Here is a 22,135-nt window from a genome sequence, read left to right as displayed (position 1 = left end):
GGGTGTGCCGCATCTAGCAACGTGCTGGCTGTTTAACATACCTGTAATTGGCGGACTGAGGAAGGTGGTGAAAGGCAATGCCAGGTAGATGATGGCAATCTCCTCCACTGTTAGACCGATCGATTGCATGTGTATGGTCAAGTAGGGCAGTAGCGATGATGTTGCTGAAAATTTTCGTATAATGAAATTTAGTACAAGGAAGTAAGCAGATTTACATATAATGATACAACAAAATATAATTGTGTAATATAAAGTAGCTACAAAGCAAAAACTGCTCTTGAAAGCTTTCATTAAAATAGTTTTATAATAGGGTTACCACCAATTCAAAAACGCAAAACTAAGTAAATTACTTCGAAAAATTTGTGGTTCTGGAGTTATAAGTCTAAATGATCATCTCAAAAGCGAAAAGTGATCTGGAAATGTTAGCTTCTATTAGGTATGATGGCTGTTCTAGAGATCCCACTTGGACTACTATATGCAATCCTTTGTGTAGCTATAAAAATATAACTACTGTATTCGAACTTTTAAGACAGCAAAGCACCTTGTGGCCAATACAAATTTTCTCAGGCGTTTAATTTCTACTCCCACCATCCCAGGGTAACTTAAAGTATGAGCCCTCTACTATTTAAACCTTGATAATGCAAAGCAGGACAAACAAAAAGGAAGTATTGAGATATTTCTACCTCCTCTTTTTCCATACAACTTCAGCAGCTGGCGTCAGTAGAATACTCAACCTTACAGCATGAACGCCGATTGGACAATAGCCGGTTAGAACTACGACAACTAGGTAGAGGCTAGTCTTACTGAAGGTAAAGAGCTCACTGGGTCTGTTAAAATCGATCTTGGTACAAAAGAACCTTGCAACAACGCATAAATCAATGGTATCCAAGCATACCCACAAACATAACTATCGAGTAGTAGAACATATGAGAAGAGGGAGACCCCAACCCGTTTCTATTCCACAAACAGTGAGGCAAGGGTACCCTTCCTTGCCCGTTCATCAGTTTTGCAGTTACCTGTGACTTCTCTGTGGCCTGACACCCATAATAGTCTTATTACAAGTCAATCAGTGCCATTGATAAACAAGTTACGCACTCCTTAACCAGCCCTGAGAGTACGGTTAACCGCCGCCCTATTATCACAGTGCATAGTCACTTTTCTGAAGGAGGTTGCATTCCGGAGCAGTAAATCTACTCCTGCCTTAATGGCAGCAACCTCGGCATTCAACACAATGCTGTGGTCATGAAGTCGGAAACTGCAGTTGATGAGGGTTCCTGACAATATATCCCTCCACCAACCTTCTCACCACGCTTAGAATCATCCGTAAAGAAGCTCACTGTCCCGCTGCTATGACGGCTTCCACCCACCCATAACTCCCTCACAGGTACATGAGTAGAAAATAAGCCGCCTGAGTTGGGTTTGGCGACACCGTGGTCCGGAATATCCGGTATACTTGTAAAGTCAAAACGTAAAGGGTGTCCGTTAGACATGTGTTTATTTAGAAACCCGGATTCTCCGAGTTTATATGCGTTATGTCACTAGTACCATGGTGGAAATGGGCCTTAGTGCACCGCAAAGGTTAATGAAAGCCGCTGGTTGAAAGTTCTCTAGCTTCCTTTCAAGTGTGGTCTCTTCAAGTCATCCATCACACAAAGACCCCATAGTACATAATGCGCTTGACTATGGTGTCGTAGATAACTAGTTGATATCAGCGATTCCGTATACCCTACTATGAGAGAATATATATTAGACTTCAGAAAGATAAGCGTATATTAAACACGAATGATTATTTTGATGTGACATTTGGCGCAGTTGTCACTGACAGTCGTGCCAACCTAGAAAAAAATATTTTGGCAAATAGGTTTTCGAGCGAAATTTAAATTAGAAAGGTCTTACTATTTTCTGCCCATTGTAGTAATTCTACACCTGGAGGCAGAAAAAGTATAAAAGAGTCAAATTTAGTTGTTAAATCTAGTTATTAACCCTGACTAATCTCTGTTCTAACAAACAAATAATATATTAAAAATTTAATCATATGAAAGAGGGCAAGTGCTTTACTTAAATTCCACAATATTGTTTAAATTTTTTTCCTCACATCGTAACAAAATTATCTGACAAATGTTTTCTCTTAATTCTATGCATAAAAATTTTCAGTCTATCCATTAAACAATAATTGAAAATTGCATTACACAGTTTATTGTGAACATCAGAATACAATATAATAACATACGCCTGCATGTATGGTATATAAACATACATATGTATATATGTACATATATCATATATGTATATGAATCCAACAAATTTGTGCATAAAATTTCATATTTTTTGTAGTATACAGATTTTTAATATAAAAATTTTTGACAGGAAACCAACGCGTACGTGTTAATAAAATATTCATGATGTAAACAAAGCGCTGCTCTAAACCATAACTCACTTAAATATGTATGAAATATTAGTATATTTGCGCAAAATTATTCTAGCAAAGTATTTTCTATATTTTTAGCCGTCCGTCAACACGGCATGGGCGTCAAACGCAGCCAAATCGCCGCAGGCCACATTTATATTGCAAAAATCACTGCCGGAAAACTCACACAATAGCAACACAACACAAATGCGAAACAACTCAAACAGATTTCAATAAAATCGACAGAGTAAACAAATGAAAGCCATTTACGGTAAGGTAAAAAAAAAAATATTTACCAAATTAATGCTGATCTTTAGTAAGGAATTACAAAAAAATGCTTGCATTTATTTTTTTTTTGTATATAACATATATACATACGATGCTTTAAATGTGCGCTCCCAATACTTAAATCGCCTGCATTTATTGTAGCACTTTAATTATTTAACACAATAAAGCCCCACTGCAAACAGTAAGCCAATTAAATTCAGACACATGCGCATGCACCCAATAGAAATGCAGCTATAGAAATACACATATGAAATATGTTGCAAAAAGCGCTGATTCTCAGATCCTTTGGACCCATATATTTGTACATGCCAGCGCCAATATTGTGGCATTTCGTTGGCAATCACGGAAGTCTCGTATAATCAACGAGCTGCTTTTTACCCCAACACCCCGTAAACACCGCCATACTCGTATATATACAAGTATAACGGTATTATATATTGTATGATTCGCATGTAACATTTATTGTCATTTTTTATGCCACTTATACTTGTCAATTGTTTACGTACAGCATTAAGCGCAGTGGGTAAAAAGTTTTCATGCAATTATTTGCACAAAAAGTCATAGGCAGACAACAACAAAAAATGCAACACAAAAAAAAGTGGAGTAATTAAATCCTTCTCTACTTTACGCGACGGCGAGTTTTTGTGCGCGCATTCAAAAGTAACAAAAAAATAGTAGCAAACAAGTAAGGAAGGGCTAAGTTCGGGTGTAGCCGAAGATGTCAAGAATCAAAGCCAACTTGACAAAACTTTAGGTTAAACTAGGAAGAGAATCGCCGATATTACATTCAATTAAGGCAAGATACCCTGTTATACGGGGTTTCCAATAAGAGTTAAAAAGCACACACACACCAACTGTTAAGGAAACTCATAAAATTTTTATTCACTGTGGAATACTATCGATACAATGGAGTTCTGAAGATAATATCATTCAAATGGCCTACACGAGCTCTTTTGCCAGAACAAATTCGATTAACCCATTTTTCGAATACTTTTTCCACTAAATCAATTTGTACCTATATCATGAATAGCACGTTCAATATTAACTTCTAAGGCTTGAAGAGAGTCTGGTTAATTGTTAAAGAACAATGGCTTCAAATAATCCGTTAATTAATAATAATCGCCATTGGCTTCAGTTCTTGAGTAAAAACAATTTTATATGGATACAAGCCCAAAGCCTTTTTCAAAATCCAAGTTGTGGTTTGAGACAGTCCCAATTCTTGAGATCGTCTGGGAATCAACAAAAAAACCAGAACGGCAGCAACGCTGTCATTATTTCAAGCGGTTCTTTATCTTAATGAAACTTAAATATTATGTAAAAGAAATGAGCGCTCGATATATACATATATTAGAAAGATTTCTTTCAGAATTTCACTAAGATTTCGAGCATATTTCTGTTAGGTATGTGGGGACTAAGGGAAATGTTGACTTCATGGAACAAATTTGGTTGAAAGTGGTTTAACAGTTCCTGAGATATAAAACTTCACCTAAAAGTGGATGATAACTGCCACGTCCCTTTTCCAATTTTTACATGCCATCCTAAAAAGCCCTTTCTTTCTTCTTGGTTGTGAAATTTTATTCTTGTGGCGCATTTATTTTGTGACTTACAGCGCAGTTGTCTAGAAAACTGTTGTATAGTATAGTGAATGGGTGTGGTATTATCTGGTTTTAATTATTTTCTCACTAGATGAAGAGATTCTAAAGGAAATGTTTGTGATCTCCTGCACTCAATTACGGTTTTGTATCTGAATACCCGAATTTAATTTTTTTTTTGGTTAAATGAAGCTTAAAATCGCACCTTTCCAACACTGTATGGTTTGACGCAATGTGATGGGTAGCAATGGATATATACGACTGCAACGACATCTATTGACAAAATTCGAAAATACTTTTTCGACTACCCAATATAATATCCTATAAAGACTATACCCGATAAGGATATATGGTTATATCAACTTGTTTATGTACTTTTTAGAGTTTCCGATGTTTTTTCTTCATATTACCTCATGACAATCTTAACAGGCCGTACTGAGGGTATAAAACTATTTATATGCGTCTGCATCTTTTTTCCGACAAATGTAGATTAATTTGTATTAAAATTTTCTTTTTGTTTTTTTCTTTTTGTTTTTGTTTTTGACTATTGGTCACCACTGTCGCCATGTACAGTCGATCGGCAACGTTGTTTACTTTAAGTATAACTAACTTTTATATGGCTGGAGCATAATTTTTTAACTTGTTTATCAATGTGACAGTTTTTATCTCACAACATGTCTGCGGCGTATTCGTCATTGGACAGATTTTTGGGCGGAATTGCATTATATTATGTTGAACAAGACCGGCAAATTGCCAACACATAAACCAAAACCGTTGAATAAAAATACTTTTATAACAAATAAATTTAATAAAGTATTTTCTATGAATATTTTTGATAGTGAGAGCGTTGCGTTCTAACTGTATTTTGAAATAAATTGGTTGATAAGAATTTTTCGATTTTGGCAATGGTTGATTTTATTGATTAAATAACTGCTTCAAACTTTGTTTGAGGAAAGAATGCTCTTCTGCAGAGAGGTTGGAGATGTTACGGAAGGCCTTTGATGATATAGATATGAAACAAAACAATGTTACAACGAGTTCAAAGTGGGTCGAGAATGCGACAAAAACTAACCGCGCTCTGCATGACCATTAATATCAACCAATGAGGGCCACATTCTAAAAATCAAAGATTTCATGCTTGAAAATAATCGATTGAAAATTAGAGACCCCGAAATCATCGATTGATAATTAGAGACTTCGCTGATAGTGTTGGAATATCATATGACAGAGCCTAAGCCATTTTGAAGAATACCTTGTGTCTCAAACGCGTCAAGTCTCCATTGGTGCCAACACCGCTAAAATGTATCATACCATACAGCATTGGTTCTTTGAGACTTTTTTGCCAAAAACTCGACTCATATCATAACCACTGTATTCGTCTGTTTTGGGTCCGTGCAGATTCTGGTTATTCAGGATATTCAAAAATGCAATGGGGGACGCAGTTTTGACACGATTGGGGAGTTGAAAACTCCGGCTATACCGGAAAAAGCATATTCCGACTGTTTCGAAGGCTGTCCTCCAATAGACTGAGGGTATAAGTAAGGTATATCTCTCGTAAGAGACGACTAAAACCCAATGTCTGTTATTTCGCTTTTCTCAAAATTTAAGCATAGCCTTGTTAGAAATAGTGCTATAATACCCAGCTTAAACTTGAATATTAAAGACTTTGAATGAGATTCCTTCTAATGAATTGAAGTTGAAGCGACAAATGTCACCAGTCATTGAGTCTGATGGGTACTCAACTGGTAGTAGCAAAAGCTACAAGGTCTGACCGGAGGCTTTAATCTGGCACCACGGAGAGCAGTTAGCTTTTGGAGTTCGCTCCAATCTACTCATTGGGTTTGTCCCTTTTGGGAGAACCGTGGTAGCTGTAGTTTAAGCCTAAAGGTAAAATAGAGAGAGTAGAAAATTCAGTTCAGTGAGGAGTCGCACTACGGCCAGGTGCTGGACCCACAACACAGCAAAAGTTTTAGGACGGCCTCGAACCCGACCAAGGTGGAAAAGGTGTCCCTTCCACATGACTAATTGGAACCAAATGTGTTGTTTTGATCTTACAAAAGGGCATTTTATTAGCAGAGGATTACTTTGAAGGCAACGAAATCAATTTGGAAGAATAAATATTCAATTCACCTCACTTTTTGAACACAGTATTAAATTTATGCAAATATTTTTGCCATAATCAGTGCACATTTTTATAAACGGAATTACTTTTGATCACTGGTACACATGCTATTTTTAAACTATCTATATATAACTATAAGTACTGAGGTTATATATAGCATGTTTATACAAGTGCATGTATATATTATACGTTATGTAGTGGGGTAGTATGAGATTCCGTTTATGGTAATTTCTCTCAGACACCCACGCATTAAATTAACAACGCAAAGGCGGTGAACAAAATAAAATAATTAAGGAGAACATAACCTGTGCAAATATACATATGTATGTACATTATAAGTTGCGGTGGCCTCACATAAAAACCACACAAATGGCGTGTTGCAGCATAACCATAAGAGTTTGGCGCAAATTGCATACTCGAGACTGCAGGAAAAATAATAATTATGCTTATGAGCACTCCACTTCAGCTGTCAAGTGGAAAAATCACTGAGGCAACTTAAAAACTTTCAAAACTGTTATCTCAATCAGTTTTAACAAGAAGTCCTCAGCGCTCTTGCAAACTCAACTATGTATGTACATAACCTCTGGCGACCATGCACGTTTTAGCACAGAATATATATTTATTTTGAGATTTTCACTTTCAAAAACAGCCTCAACTCAATAAAGAGCTTTACTTCCATATTTACGAGGGCGAGTGCAACAACAAATCGCTGGTAAGCAAGGTTCTCACATAATTTTGTCGCGCTGTGCACCTGTCTTATCTAAAGCTGCATTTACTAGTATTTAGTCTAGTTACTGCTTGATGGCCAAAAAATAACGTATAAACACAGGCGGATAAACCACTTAAAGGCAGAAACCATACCCAATGTCATGTCTACTTGTCACTGATTTTGTCAATGTGTCAGTAACAGATAAAATGCGTTGAAGTTGAGTTTGCTGTTATATTTATACTTATATGTATTCTCATAGTATATTATTGTATATGGGTGGCAAGCTGTTAAGACCAAATGACACAGGGCGCCACTGAAATTATGCCTTAAGCGCTTTTGAGGTAATGCATATAAATCATTCCCCGCTGACCTCCGGAGTTTTGGGCCGCTTGGGTAGTAGTATATTTTAAAATATTCCATTCTCAGCTAGGCAAACATGTGTTTTGACACTAACCAGCTCACTAAAGCAGTCTTTATGGCCAGATGCGCCTGCCTCGCACAATATATACAGTATTGTGCAAAAAGTTTGACAGCTTTCATAAAAAATCATTTTTTTTTTATTCTTCCCATAGTTAGTCAGTATTTCATAAAAATCGAAATAAATTGTGGTTTAGTTTTAGTCTCGAGACAAACTGAAAATTTCCTATCGTTTGAAAGAAAAATACATTTTTTGGCAACATTTGATAATTTTTGATTACTCTTTTGATTCAGAATAGTGCTCCTTTTCGGCGATTTCTTGAGGTCCAAAGATAGAAACAAAGCGCTCTGGTCGAAAGTAAAACGAGACTCAATTCGTTCAATTTTCCCATCGATTTCATTTATTTATGACAAGGTGTTCAATACGTTCTTTTAATAAAGGGTCTTTTTCAGACTTGTGGCTTTCAATAAGAAAACGCATGTAATTCAATGTTTTGGCCAAGAATTCAGCTTTATTCTAAATATAGGGATTTGCCATTATACTTGTATCTTAACAATGATTTCGGTAAGTGACCACCGCGGTTGGCTCGAATAAATTCCAGCTGAGAGGCTTAATTAACGCGCTGAATATTTGCTTCACAGGCATCAATCGTCTCGGGTTTGTCTGCGTAGACAAGCGATTTCATGTTACTTCACAAAAAATGCTCCAGCGTGGATAAATCTCGCGATCTTGGCGACTACGTCACAGACCCACAATTCACCAATAGTTTTCTTTAACAAAATGATTGTTTTGTTGGACGTATGACAAGTAGTCTTGTTGGAACCAGATGTCTTCCACATCAACATCTTCCAATTCTGATTCCCCTTTGACTGTAATATAATGACCGATTTTATTTTTGAAGAAATACGTACCATTGATTCCCTCTGCAGACAGAACACACCAATCAGTGTCTTTTTGAGGACGTAACGGCTTTTCAACGAAAGCTTATGAATTATCATCACGCGAAATGCGACAATTTTGTTTATTAATGTACCCATTCAACCAAAAAAAGTTTTATTGTGAAAATTTGGATCAGTGGCTCGTTTTGAGCCCATTCACCGAACGTGTGACGCACTTAATGGAGTTGGAATTTGAAAGGCCACAAACCAAGATCTTTCCGCAAAATCTTCCAGATAGTGGTATTGCGCGTGTTGGGGGATGGACTAACTCGGGTCTTCTTCGGTTCTCTGCTCCACAGCAGCATTAGCATCTTCGCTGCGCGCTGTACGGCGTCTCTGAGGATGCGCATTGTCCACTAGAGCAAAATGTTGTGCGAGACTGATCCGTGGTTGCACGAATCACCGACACTGCTAGGTGATTAAATGAATGTTGGACGCAGAGCGCGATGACACCATTATTTTGGTAACTTACGAAGTAAGTCTGTTCATTATGAAATCAAACTGAGTATAAATCCCGAACAGCTGTCAAAAGACCAACTCCAAAAAAATATTGCCTCATTGAAAACCACACGTTAAAAAAGCAATAGTTATTTTTGGTGGGTCAGCAATCTCAACCAACCTCATATTCTCTTGAAAAATGGATGTTATCTAAAATATATAAAATTCTATGAGACATTGCTTAGTTCTTGCACAACACTGTATATAGTAGATATAGATGCGCAGAAAAACTGATAAAACTAAAACAAATATTTGGCAACTCTCAAAATGTTGATAGCCAGTTAAAGGATTGTTTTTAAACGGTAGCTTTTATGACAGCTAATGACGCATAAAAACTTAAATCCGTAAAACTTAAATAAAACACAAATAGGGTTTTCACATAGTCTCACATAAGTCCGAAAACATACCGTTCAGAGTTGTATTTGCGTAAACTTTTTGTAGTATACAATCCAACAACAAATCTTTTAAACTAGTATAAAAATTTATGATTTTATGATCAGGTTGTGAGTACCCCAACAGCTTTATAACAACTTTCACATTTTGAAGCAAAAACTGTTATCTTTGAAAGTTACAATTAACAAGATAACTTTGAGATTAGCAGTAGGGCCTCGGAAATAAAATTCATTTTGAAGTATATTTGAAACTTTGTGTCACTTTTCCACTGGCGCAGGGTATAATGATGAAACTATATAAAATGCGACTATAAAATATACCGTTAAACAATAAAAAGAAAAGTTATTTATAATAAATAAAAACATTGTTATTGCTATTTGTTCTCGTTTAGGATTTAATTTCGTAGCAAAAATTAAACATTTTAATTAATAAGTATAATTTTGTAGATAATCAGCACAAACAAGGCAAATTAAGTAATGATAAACATATGAATGCATGTAGCCCAACAAAGCGCTATCACGTGCACACTCTCATACGATAACATATTCTTTGTAATTTCAGCAAAATAAATATAATTTTACTTATTTAATAAGCAACGCTGAAAATACAAAATTATTAACCCTGAAAGGGAGAGGTGAGTGATAAACGTGCAAGAGATTAATGTTATTTTAGGCAAAATCCGACAACTGAATAAATGTTGGATTAAATCTAGTAAAACAAACAAAATATTGGCAACACTGCGTGAATTACCAAATCAAAAAAAAAAGAACGGTTTTTACTAATATCGATAACTTTAGAGTTCTTCCTCAAATCACTATCTCAGTGCTTGTATTCTCCATTTGAATCATTTTCTTTCTTTTATCTAGAAGATTACTGTTTTTAGTGAAGCTAGGTGCACTTGCACTTGCTCTGTTGTCTCAATCTTATTTACTTTCTAATAACACATACGAGTAAAAGGCGTGTGAACTGCACTTGTACTCATATGACATGAATGAGTGGGTATACCTATATACATAGAATATTTCTAATTATTATTATACTAAATGTATTAAAGTGGCTAAAAAACAAATAATTCTTTTCGCTTGGTATTTACTCATGACATTTTTTTTTTCTTAAACACCTCTAAGAGAGGCTCTCCAAGAAGGAGCTCTTAATTGTACCGGTCCTTCGCCTTGCAGTTTTCTATTTTTTCGTTATAATCAGATATAAAAATACCTACTACAAAAATTTCGCTTTTAAAAATATCAAATTTCATAGATTTTGTAAAAATTTAGGATTTTTTTTCGTGAACCTTACAATTTAAGAGATATATCCGCCGTTATCGGAGCACTATAGGAACAAACTGACCGCTCAAAATATATTCCTTTTATAGAAAACCTTTTTCAGTTGACAAGATATCTTCACCAAATTTGGCATGAATTACTATCCAAGACAACAGTTCAATCTCCGCAGAAATTGTTCAAATCATACCACTATAGCCTATAGCTGCCATATAAACTGACCGATTAAAATCTAGTCCTTATACGAAAACTTTTATATTTGACAAAACATCTTCACGAAATTTGGCGTAGATAATTATACAAGCCATTGGTACGATTTCTGAAAAAAATATTCAGATCGGACCTTTATAGCATATAGTTACCATACAAACTGACCGAACAAAATCAAGTCCTTATATGGAAAACTTTTTTACTAGAAACGATATCTTCATGAAATTTGGCATAAGTAATTAATTAATATATTGCTATATTCTCCACAGAAATCGTTCAAATCGTCCCACTATAGCTTATAGCTGCCATACAAACTGACCGATCAAAATCAATTCCTTGTATGGAAAACTTTTTTACTTGATATGAAGTTGGGCGAGGATTATCGTCCAAAGCAAAGCTACAATCAACAGTTAAATTATTAAGATCGGAACACTATAACTTATAGCTGCCATACAAATTGACCGATAAAGATAAAGATTAAGAACTTTATCTACTCTTTTGTGCTATAACAAATGCAACAGCGATGGCCTCGCTACAGCCAAAATTAACATTTTCTCTATTTTTCTTTAAAATCATTATTATTTAATTACTTTTTCAATTAAATTTCTATGTACAAAAATAATTCCACTTTCCACATCTCCGCACAAAACATCATCGCGCACTCATACGCCATGTCGCACAGCTATGACGAAACCGAGTATGTATGTACTGCGAAACTTATGAAATGCTCGTCAATGGCATTGCTGCTTGAATTATATCATACGTAAATCTAACATTGAAAAAATCGTTTAATCTAGACGTTAGCACTTGTATTAAATTAACTAGAACATGTGTGTGTGTTTATATAAACTTAGCTGCTGCAAAAACAAAGCAGCCAATTAGCCGTAGTCACTTTTTCACTTGACTGCCATTTCTTCTGGAGAGGCAAGATTGAAGCGATTGTGCACTAACACATAGTTATTTATATGTGCCGTTTTTCACTTGTATGTGCAAGTATGTTATGTGTATATCAATGACATAGCAATAGCAGCATATGCGCACATACATATGTACCTCATTAGGTGAACAGAGTTTCTATAAGAAATCTTATATATATATATGTATAATTATATACATAAATTCGATAAAAAGAAAAGCGCTTCTAGTTGAAGCTTCTAGGTGCTGCGCTTTTCTTTCTATCAAATTTGTATGTGCATCTCTTTGCGGAACCCACAACTACCTTCACACATACATCCACCACCTTCTTACATCAATGCTAAGACATATGTATGTATGTACATATGTATATCTTTCACATACAAGTATGTAAGCATATTGGAGATGCCACTGATTGAGCTGCTGTTCGATGCCGACTTTGCCATTTACTCGTCACTTATCACTCGCTACTCGGTGACTAATGTCACATACTATTTCTTATATGGCTTTTGAGCCTCGGAAACTATCAATTAGTTACATGACACAAACAAACAAATTTATCTAGTTGTAGTATCAGAAAAAAGTCAAATATATTAAGGGAATTTGGTTTAAAAAAAATAATGGCGTGAAAAATATAGCACAGCAGGCAGTAATTAAGGTAATCTGAAACGCTAAATATATAAATGCTTAGCTGAGAGCAAAATTTCTAAGCTGCCTAGATACTAAATAATGGCTAGTCGAAAAAGTTTTTTCGTATTTTTAAAAAATAGTTGACGTTTGATTAGAAATACGAAAAGACTTTTTCGATTACCCAATATTAGATACCATTTTGGGAACCGGTTAGATGAGGCTCGAAAAAAGAAAAGTTTGTGCGCCGCTGCAAATAAAGTCGCAAATTTCGCTATTTCCACGAGCATGAAATTAGTTTAAGAAAATTTTATGAGCAAATTTGAGTACAAGTGAGTGTTAAAGCGATGCCATTATAGACTTATGTGACTTATAACGAGACCAAGTAACTGTTGTTGTGCAAAAATATATACAAATAGTCACATATACACTCACGCATGATATTTTTGCTCTAGCCATACATACATATGTATTAGGTATAAATGTACCTAATGTCAGTCACTTGTGACGGTCAATGGCAATTCTAACTTGCTTGTTTTACTTCACGCTTTTATTTTTTATTATTATTTTTTTTCTATTTTGCTTTTCGGTTTTGAGTTCCACTTTTCTGGATTTCTTAATTTTACAAAACAAAAGCTTACACGCTTACAAACTAATCACGTATGTGTGTGCGTGTTCATTGCTGTGAAATTAGTTCGAGTTCCTTTCGGTCTCAGCAGCAGCAGCATAATCCACTTTATTATATTAAAGAAATGTGCATTTTTTATTTTTTCTCACTTTTGTGTGAGGGTTATGCGACCAAATTCACTTAGTGCAAACGCCACTTATTAGAATATGTGTTCGCATTAAGCTCTGTGTTGTTGTGCTATACAAATTAGCTTATGTAAATATTCGTATCTGATATCTAGCGGTACATCCGCGCGCAGCAAATCTAGTAATTGTTGTTAGTGTCAATGTCACAATTTAATAAATATTAATTAACAAATTAACTTTAATCACAATTAAGCGCAGCGCTTAACTGGCATTAACTGATTGCAGTGAGTCAGCTGCTTAAGTATAAAATGTTACTTTTTTCTATTGTGTGGCATTAGATGAAGGAAACATGGTAATATTCAAAGCAGAATAAGAAAAAGATGTGAACCCTACCGCAGCATGAATACCCTACACAAATAAAGAAGTTTTCATTCAAGAACTTAATTTTGATCATTCAGTTTGTATGGTAGCTATATGATATAGTATTCCGATCAAAAGAATTTTTTCAAATTTCGTGGCGTTGCCTTGGAAAATAATTTATGCCAAATTCCATGAAGATATCTTGTCATATAAAAAAGTTTTCCATATAAGAGCTTGATTTTGATCTTCATTTTCTGCGGCAGCTATATGTTATAGGCTTTTTATCCGAACAATTTCTTCATATATTGTAGTATTATGTTTGAAAATAATGTATACCAGATTTTGTAAAGATAGCTGGTCCAACAAAAAAATTTTCCATACAAGAACTTGATTTTTATCGTACAGTTTGTAAGGCAGTTATATGCAATGCACTTCGATATCAGCGATTAAAGCAAATAAACAGCTTCATGAAAAGGAAATGGCGTATGTAAAATTTCTAATCTATAGCTCAACAACTGTGTATACATACAAACACGATTAATTCGACTGAGGTCTTCCACAATCGTGGAAAACTTAATACACCCAATCAATTAACTGGTTATATAAGAGTTTCTTGAGCTTACAACCTGTTGAGGTTATAACCCCCATTATCAACTTGACGCGTTAAAGATTCCGATTTAAGGGCACGCACCTGGAATGTCCGGTATCTTAATTGGGAAGGTGGAAGGTTGATGTCCTCGTATAAGTAAAGGCTGACTTCACTGAATAAAAAGTGCGATGGACGAGACAAGGAATGAGAGCAACGATGCTTGGCGACTTTCACGCCAAGGTGGGCAAAGAAGGTATTTTTGGCACAAAAGTCAGTAAATTCAACCACCACTAGGAAACATTCCCAAATGGGTTGAGGCTGATCGACTTTGCCGGGGCCCAAAATATGGTTATCTGTAGTACTAGATTCCAGCATAAGAAAATTCATCAAGCTACCTGATTGTCTCCGAAAAACCGACCACCATCAATCATGTTGTGATAGATGGAAGACACGTCTCCAGTGTTTTGAATGTGCATACGCTCCGAGGTCCTAGCATTAACTCAGACCACTATCTCATTGTAGCCAAGATACTCACCCGCCTCTGTGCAGCAAGAAACGCACGTCAATAAATACAAGGAAGGTTCCCCGTCAAGAAGCTGGAATCACAACAGACAGCCTAACGATTTTCTACTCGGCTTACACCCCTGCTTTCTAAGAGAACTCATCAGCAACTCGTGTTTTACATTCAGTGAATGAGCCCAAAAAGCTACCCATTGTGATGGTAATCCACAAGCTGATACCCTGTCACATGTCCAGAAAGTCACTGTTTAAAGAGCTCTATAGGCAGACGTAATCATTGGTCCATATTTCTACAAAAAATTAAGCCGACCATAATGTACATAACAGTTAAAAGGAATCACTTCAAAAAATTGGTTACATTTAACAAAACTTACGGCTCCTGGCTGCTCTAACCTGACTGTTCTAAACTCTTAAAAGAATCGATTTTTCTGGAACATCTATTACTATTGATCTTTAGTGGGTGCATATTCAAGATACCTGTAAGTCAATCAAGCACGACTTTAAGGAATTTTTCAATAGAGGTATCTCGTCACACCTACTGTATTGTAATTATGATAAATTTGGTCTATAGGTCATGTTAAAATTGCTCATCAAATAAAGTATCATAGGCAGAAATCATTGAAACTTTTTAAAAGATCACTGATATTTATCGGCTAATACTCGTGGAGCCACGAATAATATCACTTGGAGAACTAGAAACACCGGACCGTTGTATTTTGTGGAGAACCCATAAGTACCGATATGGTAACGGCTATGCCGTTTTGAAAACAATTTGTTATTGGCACAGTGCACTACTTGAAGTTAGTTGCCAAATATGACGCAAACAAAGCAGCAATTCCTGCCAAATTTGCATAGTTATTAACCTCAAATCTATATACAGATATACATATGTACATATGTACATATAAGATTATAAAGCTTGTAGAAATCATAATAATACTCACCGCCATACATGACGAACAGCGTTATCTTCAACATTATCAAATTCGGATTTATGCCATTGCGCCGACAGAACTCGCCAAATTTCGACGGTTTCACCTTCTCCACCGGCACCATGTCAATGGTCTCGGTAGCAGTCTCCTCACCACCGATTATTGCCATTTCGTGTGCTACGCGTACACGCTGCCGTTGGCAATATCACAATTGCAAGTTTTACTATTTCTGGTGAAATGGTTAGACCTTAGTGAGGCGCCAACGCTGCACCTTTGCTTGTTGACGCTTACGCGACGCGCTAGGTTGTGCGGCGCGCGCAGCTTCTGCACTGCACTACTGCTTCTCTACACTACTTCACCACTTGGCGGTGCAGTAAATTATGGCGCTGAATGTTTGTGCCGCCACCGAAATGTAAACACCGTAAATATAACAAACTCCAAATGCGCAGTGCTGCAGCCTGGCGCTGGCGCTGACACTGGTTGGAGGTTGTGGGATGCTGGTGCCTCTAGAAGCTGTTTGAATACTGGGTATGTTGAGGAGAGTGGGCGAGTTTTGGATAGTTAGGACGTTGTGAGGAGTGGGCGCCTTGACGAAGTGCCGCGGTTGGGTTGGAGTTATCGTCACGTATGTGTGTTTTAGTTGCCACAGTATAAGTTTACGCGCGTCTGTGTATGTTTTATTTCGTTTTTATGAAATATGTGCACAAAACGGTGTTTGATTTCGCAGTGGTAACGAGTTAAACACGCGCTTTTGCGTCCACACATAGACACCCTCACTGTGATTTCAGCACCACACACATGCACAGTCGCTATTTTTGTATGAAGGTAGCTAAAAGACATACGTTAGGCCGCCCAAGCGATCGACTGACTAGTGTTTTGTGCACAAATGTTCAACAAAATTGTTTCCACTGCTGTGCAGTAGTATATGTGTGGCATGTATAGTATGTATTTTTCTATGTATGTATGTATATGCTATATAGCTATGTGCGACACAACGACTCCGCACAGTCGCTAATACGTTGATTTAGGTGTACACTATTTGTATGTGAATCTGTGCTTCTGAAGCTCCATATATGTATATGTATGTGTGCGTGTTGTCCAGCACAAGTATGATGTATTCGAGCGGCGCGCGCGCGATGAAACACTTGAAATTAAACGTCCGTTCGTCTTGATTAAATTCAATTTAAGCAGATAATCAGCGATTTATTTCAATTCCATTCACAAAACAGACTAACAAAAAAAAAACAATAAGAAATAAAAAATAAAATCACTCAACGAAAAAGTAAAGTCCGCGTCTAAGCGGCCACTTTCTGCCGTCACACTGCTGCGCTATTGCGTTTTGCTTTGCTCACACGTTTCTTTCACTAGATTTTCGTACGTTGCTGTTGAGGAAAAAAATTGCATGCAATGGTGTTAGTGTATGCGTGTGTGTGTGTATATAGTGGGTGGGTTTGTGTGCGCTCCTGAGCTTTTAAGCTGTAAGCTGCGCTTTCAATTTACGTGTGCTTTTAATCCAATAAATGTTCAGCAAATGGTCGCGGACAACGTTGTTGGCATTGAAAAAGTGAGCTGCTGCTCGGCGGGTAGTTATGATTAATTGATTTTTAATTCGTAAATTGTCGTTTTCTCTAATTTAAACACTGCTCGGTGATATATATTTTTCACTTTTCAGCTACAAAAAGTCCTTTTTTAATTCACTTTGATCTTTTAGTATACTATTTACTATATATAGTTTGATATTTAGCACTAAAAATGTTGCACAATTTTAAAATTCGCTTTCAATCTTATTAACAGTTATTTACAGCGTTCGTTTCACATTTTTTACTTAAGCAGCACAAAATGATTTCCATTTAATATTTTATGCAATAAATTGCTAAGTCTGAAATAATTTTTTATTATTCTTTTATATATATATTACACAATTTATTACTTTACACTGCACTTAGCTTTTTGCTGTTTTTTTTTTAATTTTTTTTTCTGATTTTTTTAATTTACCCGCTGCCTTGCAATGCCACTTTAGAACGTTGTCTGCCGCCTGCCACACTCGCTGCGTATGTCCGAACAAAGACTAAATTCGTTTTATCACTCAGACTAAAGTTTTATAAACAGATCTTATACTTTTGATCATCACACTGCTCGACTTGCTCACTGTCAACGCGCCGAATCATCTTTCATATTTCCTTACGATCTTTGCTGGCTGCGTCGTTCAACTATCATCGCCTACACATTCTTTCGCTCGTTACTATTTATGCTCGTTTCCACAATTAACTGTGCTTGTGCATCTTAGTACGTGTACCCTAGGATAGCGTTACTCGTACTAGCTAGTACTGCTGATCATCACTCTGCTTTTTTTTGTGGAAAAATCGGATTTTGTGTAAGAGATTTTGCGATAAGCCATTTAGTGGGTGATTTTTGCTTACCTAGTGGAATGGCACGGAGATAAAGATAGGAGATAATGGAAGCGCTGATAAAATCGCGCACAAAACACACGCTAGTTCCGATTATGATAAGGCATATTTGTCAAAATGCAACAACAACTGAATACAGCAGCGTGTGCACAGTGGAGTGGCCACAGCGCAAATAGGTTTTCAGGGAAATAGCTGAAGACAGTGCATTTTGCTATTTCCAAACTGTCTTTCTTACTGAATTTGAAGGTCTAAGGGCAGTATTTCAATTTTAACGGAACAATTACAGAGGTTTGAGGGGTTGTACATTGTGACAAAAAAGCGCTTGGAAATTATAATTAAATTCCCCGGGTAAATGATATTTAAAAAAAAAAACATAATTTGCTGAGCTAATAGGGCTCTCCTTAATTAGTATGCCAAATATAAGCCCGATTTGTCGACCAGTTCGTTTACAGCAGTTGCTTAAGTCGGTACACCTCAGTAGTGCGTTGCGATTTTTACAATGGATAAAAATATCGAACAAAGAATTTGTCTCAAATTTTGTATTTCTAACCAAATTTCATGTGTAGCGAATGTTGAAAAAGCCCAAGAGTGGTACAAGGCCTTCAAAGACGGTCAAGAGATCCTCGTGATCCAAACTGATGAAAATATAAAAGTAAAGGATATGGAACATTAATTGAAAATCGTACACATCGTACACCCAGCACAAACAAATTTTTTGATAACAATAGGTGAATACAAGTAATGATCGAAGAACTACTCAAATTTTTGATTTTTGAGAAAATGGTGGCTTCCCATAAAAGGCGATTTTTGAAAAGAGTTACACCTTAGAATGCGTTAAAATCAAAATTATTATCAAAAATTCAAGAATTCAAGTCGATCGGTCCAGCCATTTCGGAGAATTTTTGCTCACCCACCCCGAAAACAGCGTTCCGAGAAAGACACGTTTAAAGTTTTTGAAGCCACTAGGTATACATATATGTACGTCTGTCTAATCACGCACCAAGGCATTTGGGAAACACATTGTGATATCAATGGTACTAAAGCCCACTCACTCTATTGTCGTCGCTCTCTGAACCCCCAATGCTTATCTGTGCAGCCTCCCAGACGGAGTTCTTGTTTTCTATGGCTTCACAAAGGACTACATATAACAGTCCACCTGCGATCCTTAATCAGCCATCTAACCTAACCTAAACTCCGAGGCGTTGCCAGGAAACCTTTGACCGGTTGTTACGATTCCTTTTCTATATAAAACCTTATAATTCGCATACTTGTAGAAGCTGTTTTATAGTCTCTTCTGGTTTTTGCCCCTGATAACTTCTAAAACAGTCATCATATGGCGTTACTGATCTACTGGCATGTCTGCACACCTAAGTACTAGAGCTCTTATATCATTCCTTTGGAATTTTGTACGACCCATATTCCATTTATGCCTGCTCGTTGACCAAGTAAGCGATTGACTCCAACGCAACTCAGCTGTTTTTATAACATGTTTGTCGATTAAATTTCTGCAAGTAGCCACAGGCATATTTCCACTCTTTTCCGGAATTTCCGCCCTTTTCCGGAACCTATTCGTGGCGTATTGCCTGTTATGCTTCACAGGTGATATTCCTGATATGTCCTGGAACTTATTGTAGGTTTATTGTCAAATAAGTTGTTAGATTCACAAAGAGGTCAAGGTACTATTTCACTAACTTTGAGACTTTAGTGTTTTGGAGCCACTACGACTTCGAAAAATATTCTCAAATGCGTGTAAATATATTTGAAATATATTAAAAAAATCGATTTTTTTAATTCAAAAAATGGATAAGCCCTTAAAACTGATTAATTGTGTTAAATAATTTTCTAGTGAAGTCTATAATTACTAATCATTCTACACTTTTTCTCACAAGTATATGGAGAGCAAGGTTACGCAGATTTAGTTTTGATAAACAAAAATGCATTGCTGCTGTTCAGTTATTCATCCCAACAAATCGCTTATATGTATTATTGTTATTAGCAACCAATGAACCCGGAAAAAACTGGTTCATTTCGAGCTGTCGCAACGCCCAAGCTGTAACGGAGTCGCCGCATGGCAGTTAGGTTTTTATTGACTTGAGTGTATAAAATTTCGAGCAGCAAGCTTCAAGACCTGTATTGAGAGGCGAATTTACTGTAATCGGCCGTCTTATATGCAAGGCGTACGAAGATCGAAAATAAAATAACCGACTTTTGTCATATGCGCTTGTAAATTTATTTTTATTTAGCGAGCTTTCACTTAATGTGTTTATTATTTAGAATAACATAAATTTGTAGTAATTTAGTATAACATGTATTTGTTGTACTGCAAATTGACCGCGCTATACGTAAAAGTTGAACGATCTACTTGCACATGTTACCAAAATTTTCGAAATTTATAGGCTTATTTTTGGTTTCTAATCATTCTCGCATTATTATATTCTATTTTTGGAAAATTGACATTATTTTTGGTATTATTATTATTCTTTTGGTATTAAATCTAGCTAAAGCCCTAATACTTTACCTAAATCGTTGTATCCATACGAACTAGTACCCTCATTTTTGAGATATTGAACTGAAATTTTGTACACGTATTTTTCTCTTCAAGTCACTAAAGTCACTACATATTTATCGGAACCGCTGATATCGGTTCACTATCAGATATAGCTGTCATACAACTTGAGCGATCGGAATCAATGTTTTGTAAGGAAAATAATTTTATTAGACGAGATATCTTCAAGAAATTTGGCATGAATTATGATATAAGGCATTGCTACAACCTCCGTAGAATTTGTTCAGATCGAGCCACTATAACTTATTACTGCCATACAAACTGCTCTTTAAAAAATCAAGATAATGACCTGTATAAAAAATATACCTGTGACGGGTATCATAGTTTCGCTGCAACCAAAGTAAACGTTTTTCTAGTTTTCAAAAAAATTTTCTAATCACCTCACTTTACAGAAAGTATGGCCACTACTACACCACCATCAGCCGCCATCAAAAGAGTAACTCCTTGCGAGGCACAAAAGTACGCTTGGTTTAGGCAGTAGTTCCTTAAAAATTTGTGTTTGCACAATTCCAACACTTTTCCGGAAGATAAAACTTTCTTGCATTTCGTTAAGCAAAAGCTAAGAAAAATTGACTATTTCGACTAGACACGGGCGCGAATTTTGTCTAACTGCCAGCGGACCATGTGCGTTACGCGACTAATGAAAGGTGTGAACGGCCAAATTGCTGGTAATGCCAAAATATGCTCAAATGTACATAAAATCACTGTAGGCGAAGGCTTAGGCAAATATGTGATTGATGTAATGTAATTGACTCACATTACTAGACACGCACACTTACATATGTACATGCATACAATTTAATTAAAAATGATTAATTTGGCGACAGTTTCTGGCTATTGGCTATCTATTGAATTGTGGTACCCCTTCAGCATGGTCACTGCAGTGGAATATATGTAGAAGCAGACTAGGTCGTTACTTACCCAACCATACATATGTAATGTCTATATATTTCTAGTACACGTGGTGGGCTCTTATCAGTTTTTGACCATGTGCCGATTCGTACAACGTTCTTCTATAATTTTTACATTTCAACCTTTCGCATTAAAGAATTATATAAAGTTGAAAGTCAGAAATGTTTGGTATTCTGTTTCTGTTGAAAAGAAATTCTATTTAATAAAAAAATTAAAAACAGAATTTAATGTGCTTTAATAATCTTTGATTAACCTTTCTTAACTTTGGATTCCCCTGATGCCGTAGCCGATCTCTAGTAGAATCTCTGACAAAATGTATCTGGCTGTGGGCAAGATATTTCGGCTTAAAATTATCTCAAATCCAAAAATCAATAAAATGTATTATTATAACAGTTGAGTACAGGTAATGATCGAAGGACTAGTCAAAATTTTCATTTTTGATCCCCGATCATTAACCTTGATTTTTAACAAATTTTTATTTTTGACAAAAAAAATTTACAAAATTTTCAAAAATTAAAATTTAATAAATTTTCGGAAATTGATATAAAAAACCTTATTCCTTCAATCATCTGAAAATATATCTACGAAGCTGGTGTGAAATTCAGCCCTCCAACTCTGAAATCCGCGTTTCGAGGAAAACGACTTTAAAGTTTTGGGAGTCGATTACTCTAAGTTTTAACATTTTTTTACAAAGTTTGA

At 36.0% G+C, this 22,135-nt stretch overlaps 1 protein-coding gene across 1 annotated transcript in view; it reads right to left on the bottom strand.

Moving 5' to 3' along the window:
* LOC126754245 (uncharacterized) overlaps nt 1-17,639 on the bottom strand; it is a 51,306-nt gene extending 33,667 nt beyond the window's left edge. The window contains 3 exon segments of the mRNA XM_050466242.1: nt 42-164; nt 15,563-16,694; nt 17,546-17,639. Of these exon segments, the coding sequence (XP_050322199.1) occupies nt 42-164; nt 15,563-15,719 (280 nt within the window). The 5' untranslated portion in view covers nt 15,720-16,694; nt 17,546-17,639.
* Between the last annotated feature and the right edge of the window lie 4,496 nt (nt 17,640-22,135).

The sequence above is a fragment of the Bactrocera neohumeralis genome, chromosome 3, assembly GCF_024586455.1.
Source record: "Bactrocera neohumeralis isolate Rockhampton chromosome 3, APGP_CSIRO_Bneo_wtdbg2-racon-allhic-juicebox.fasta_v2, whole genome shotgun sequence".
Classification (NCBI taxonomy): domain Eukaryota; kingdom Metazoa; phylum Arthropoda; class Insecta; order Diptera; family Tephritidae; genus Bactrocera; species Bactrocera neohumeralis.
Note: the sequence above shows the minus strand (reverse complement) of the source record. Positions and strands in the feature narration are given on the sequence as shown.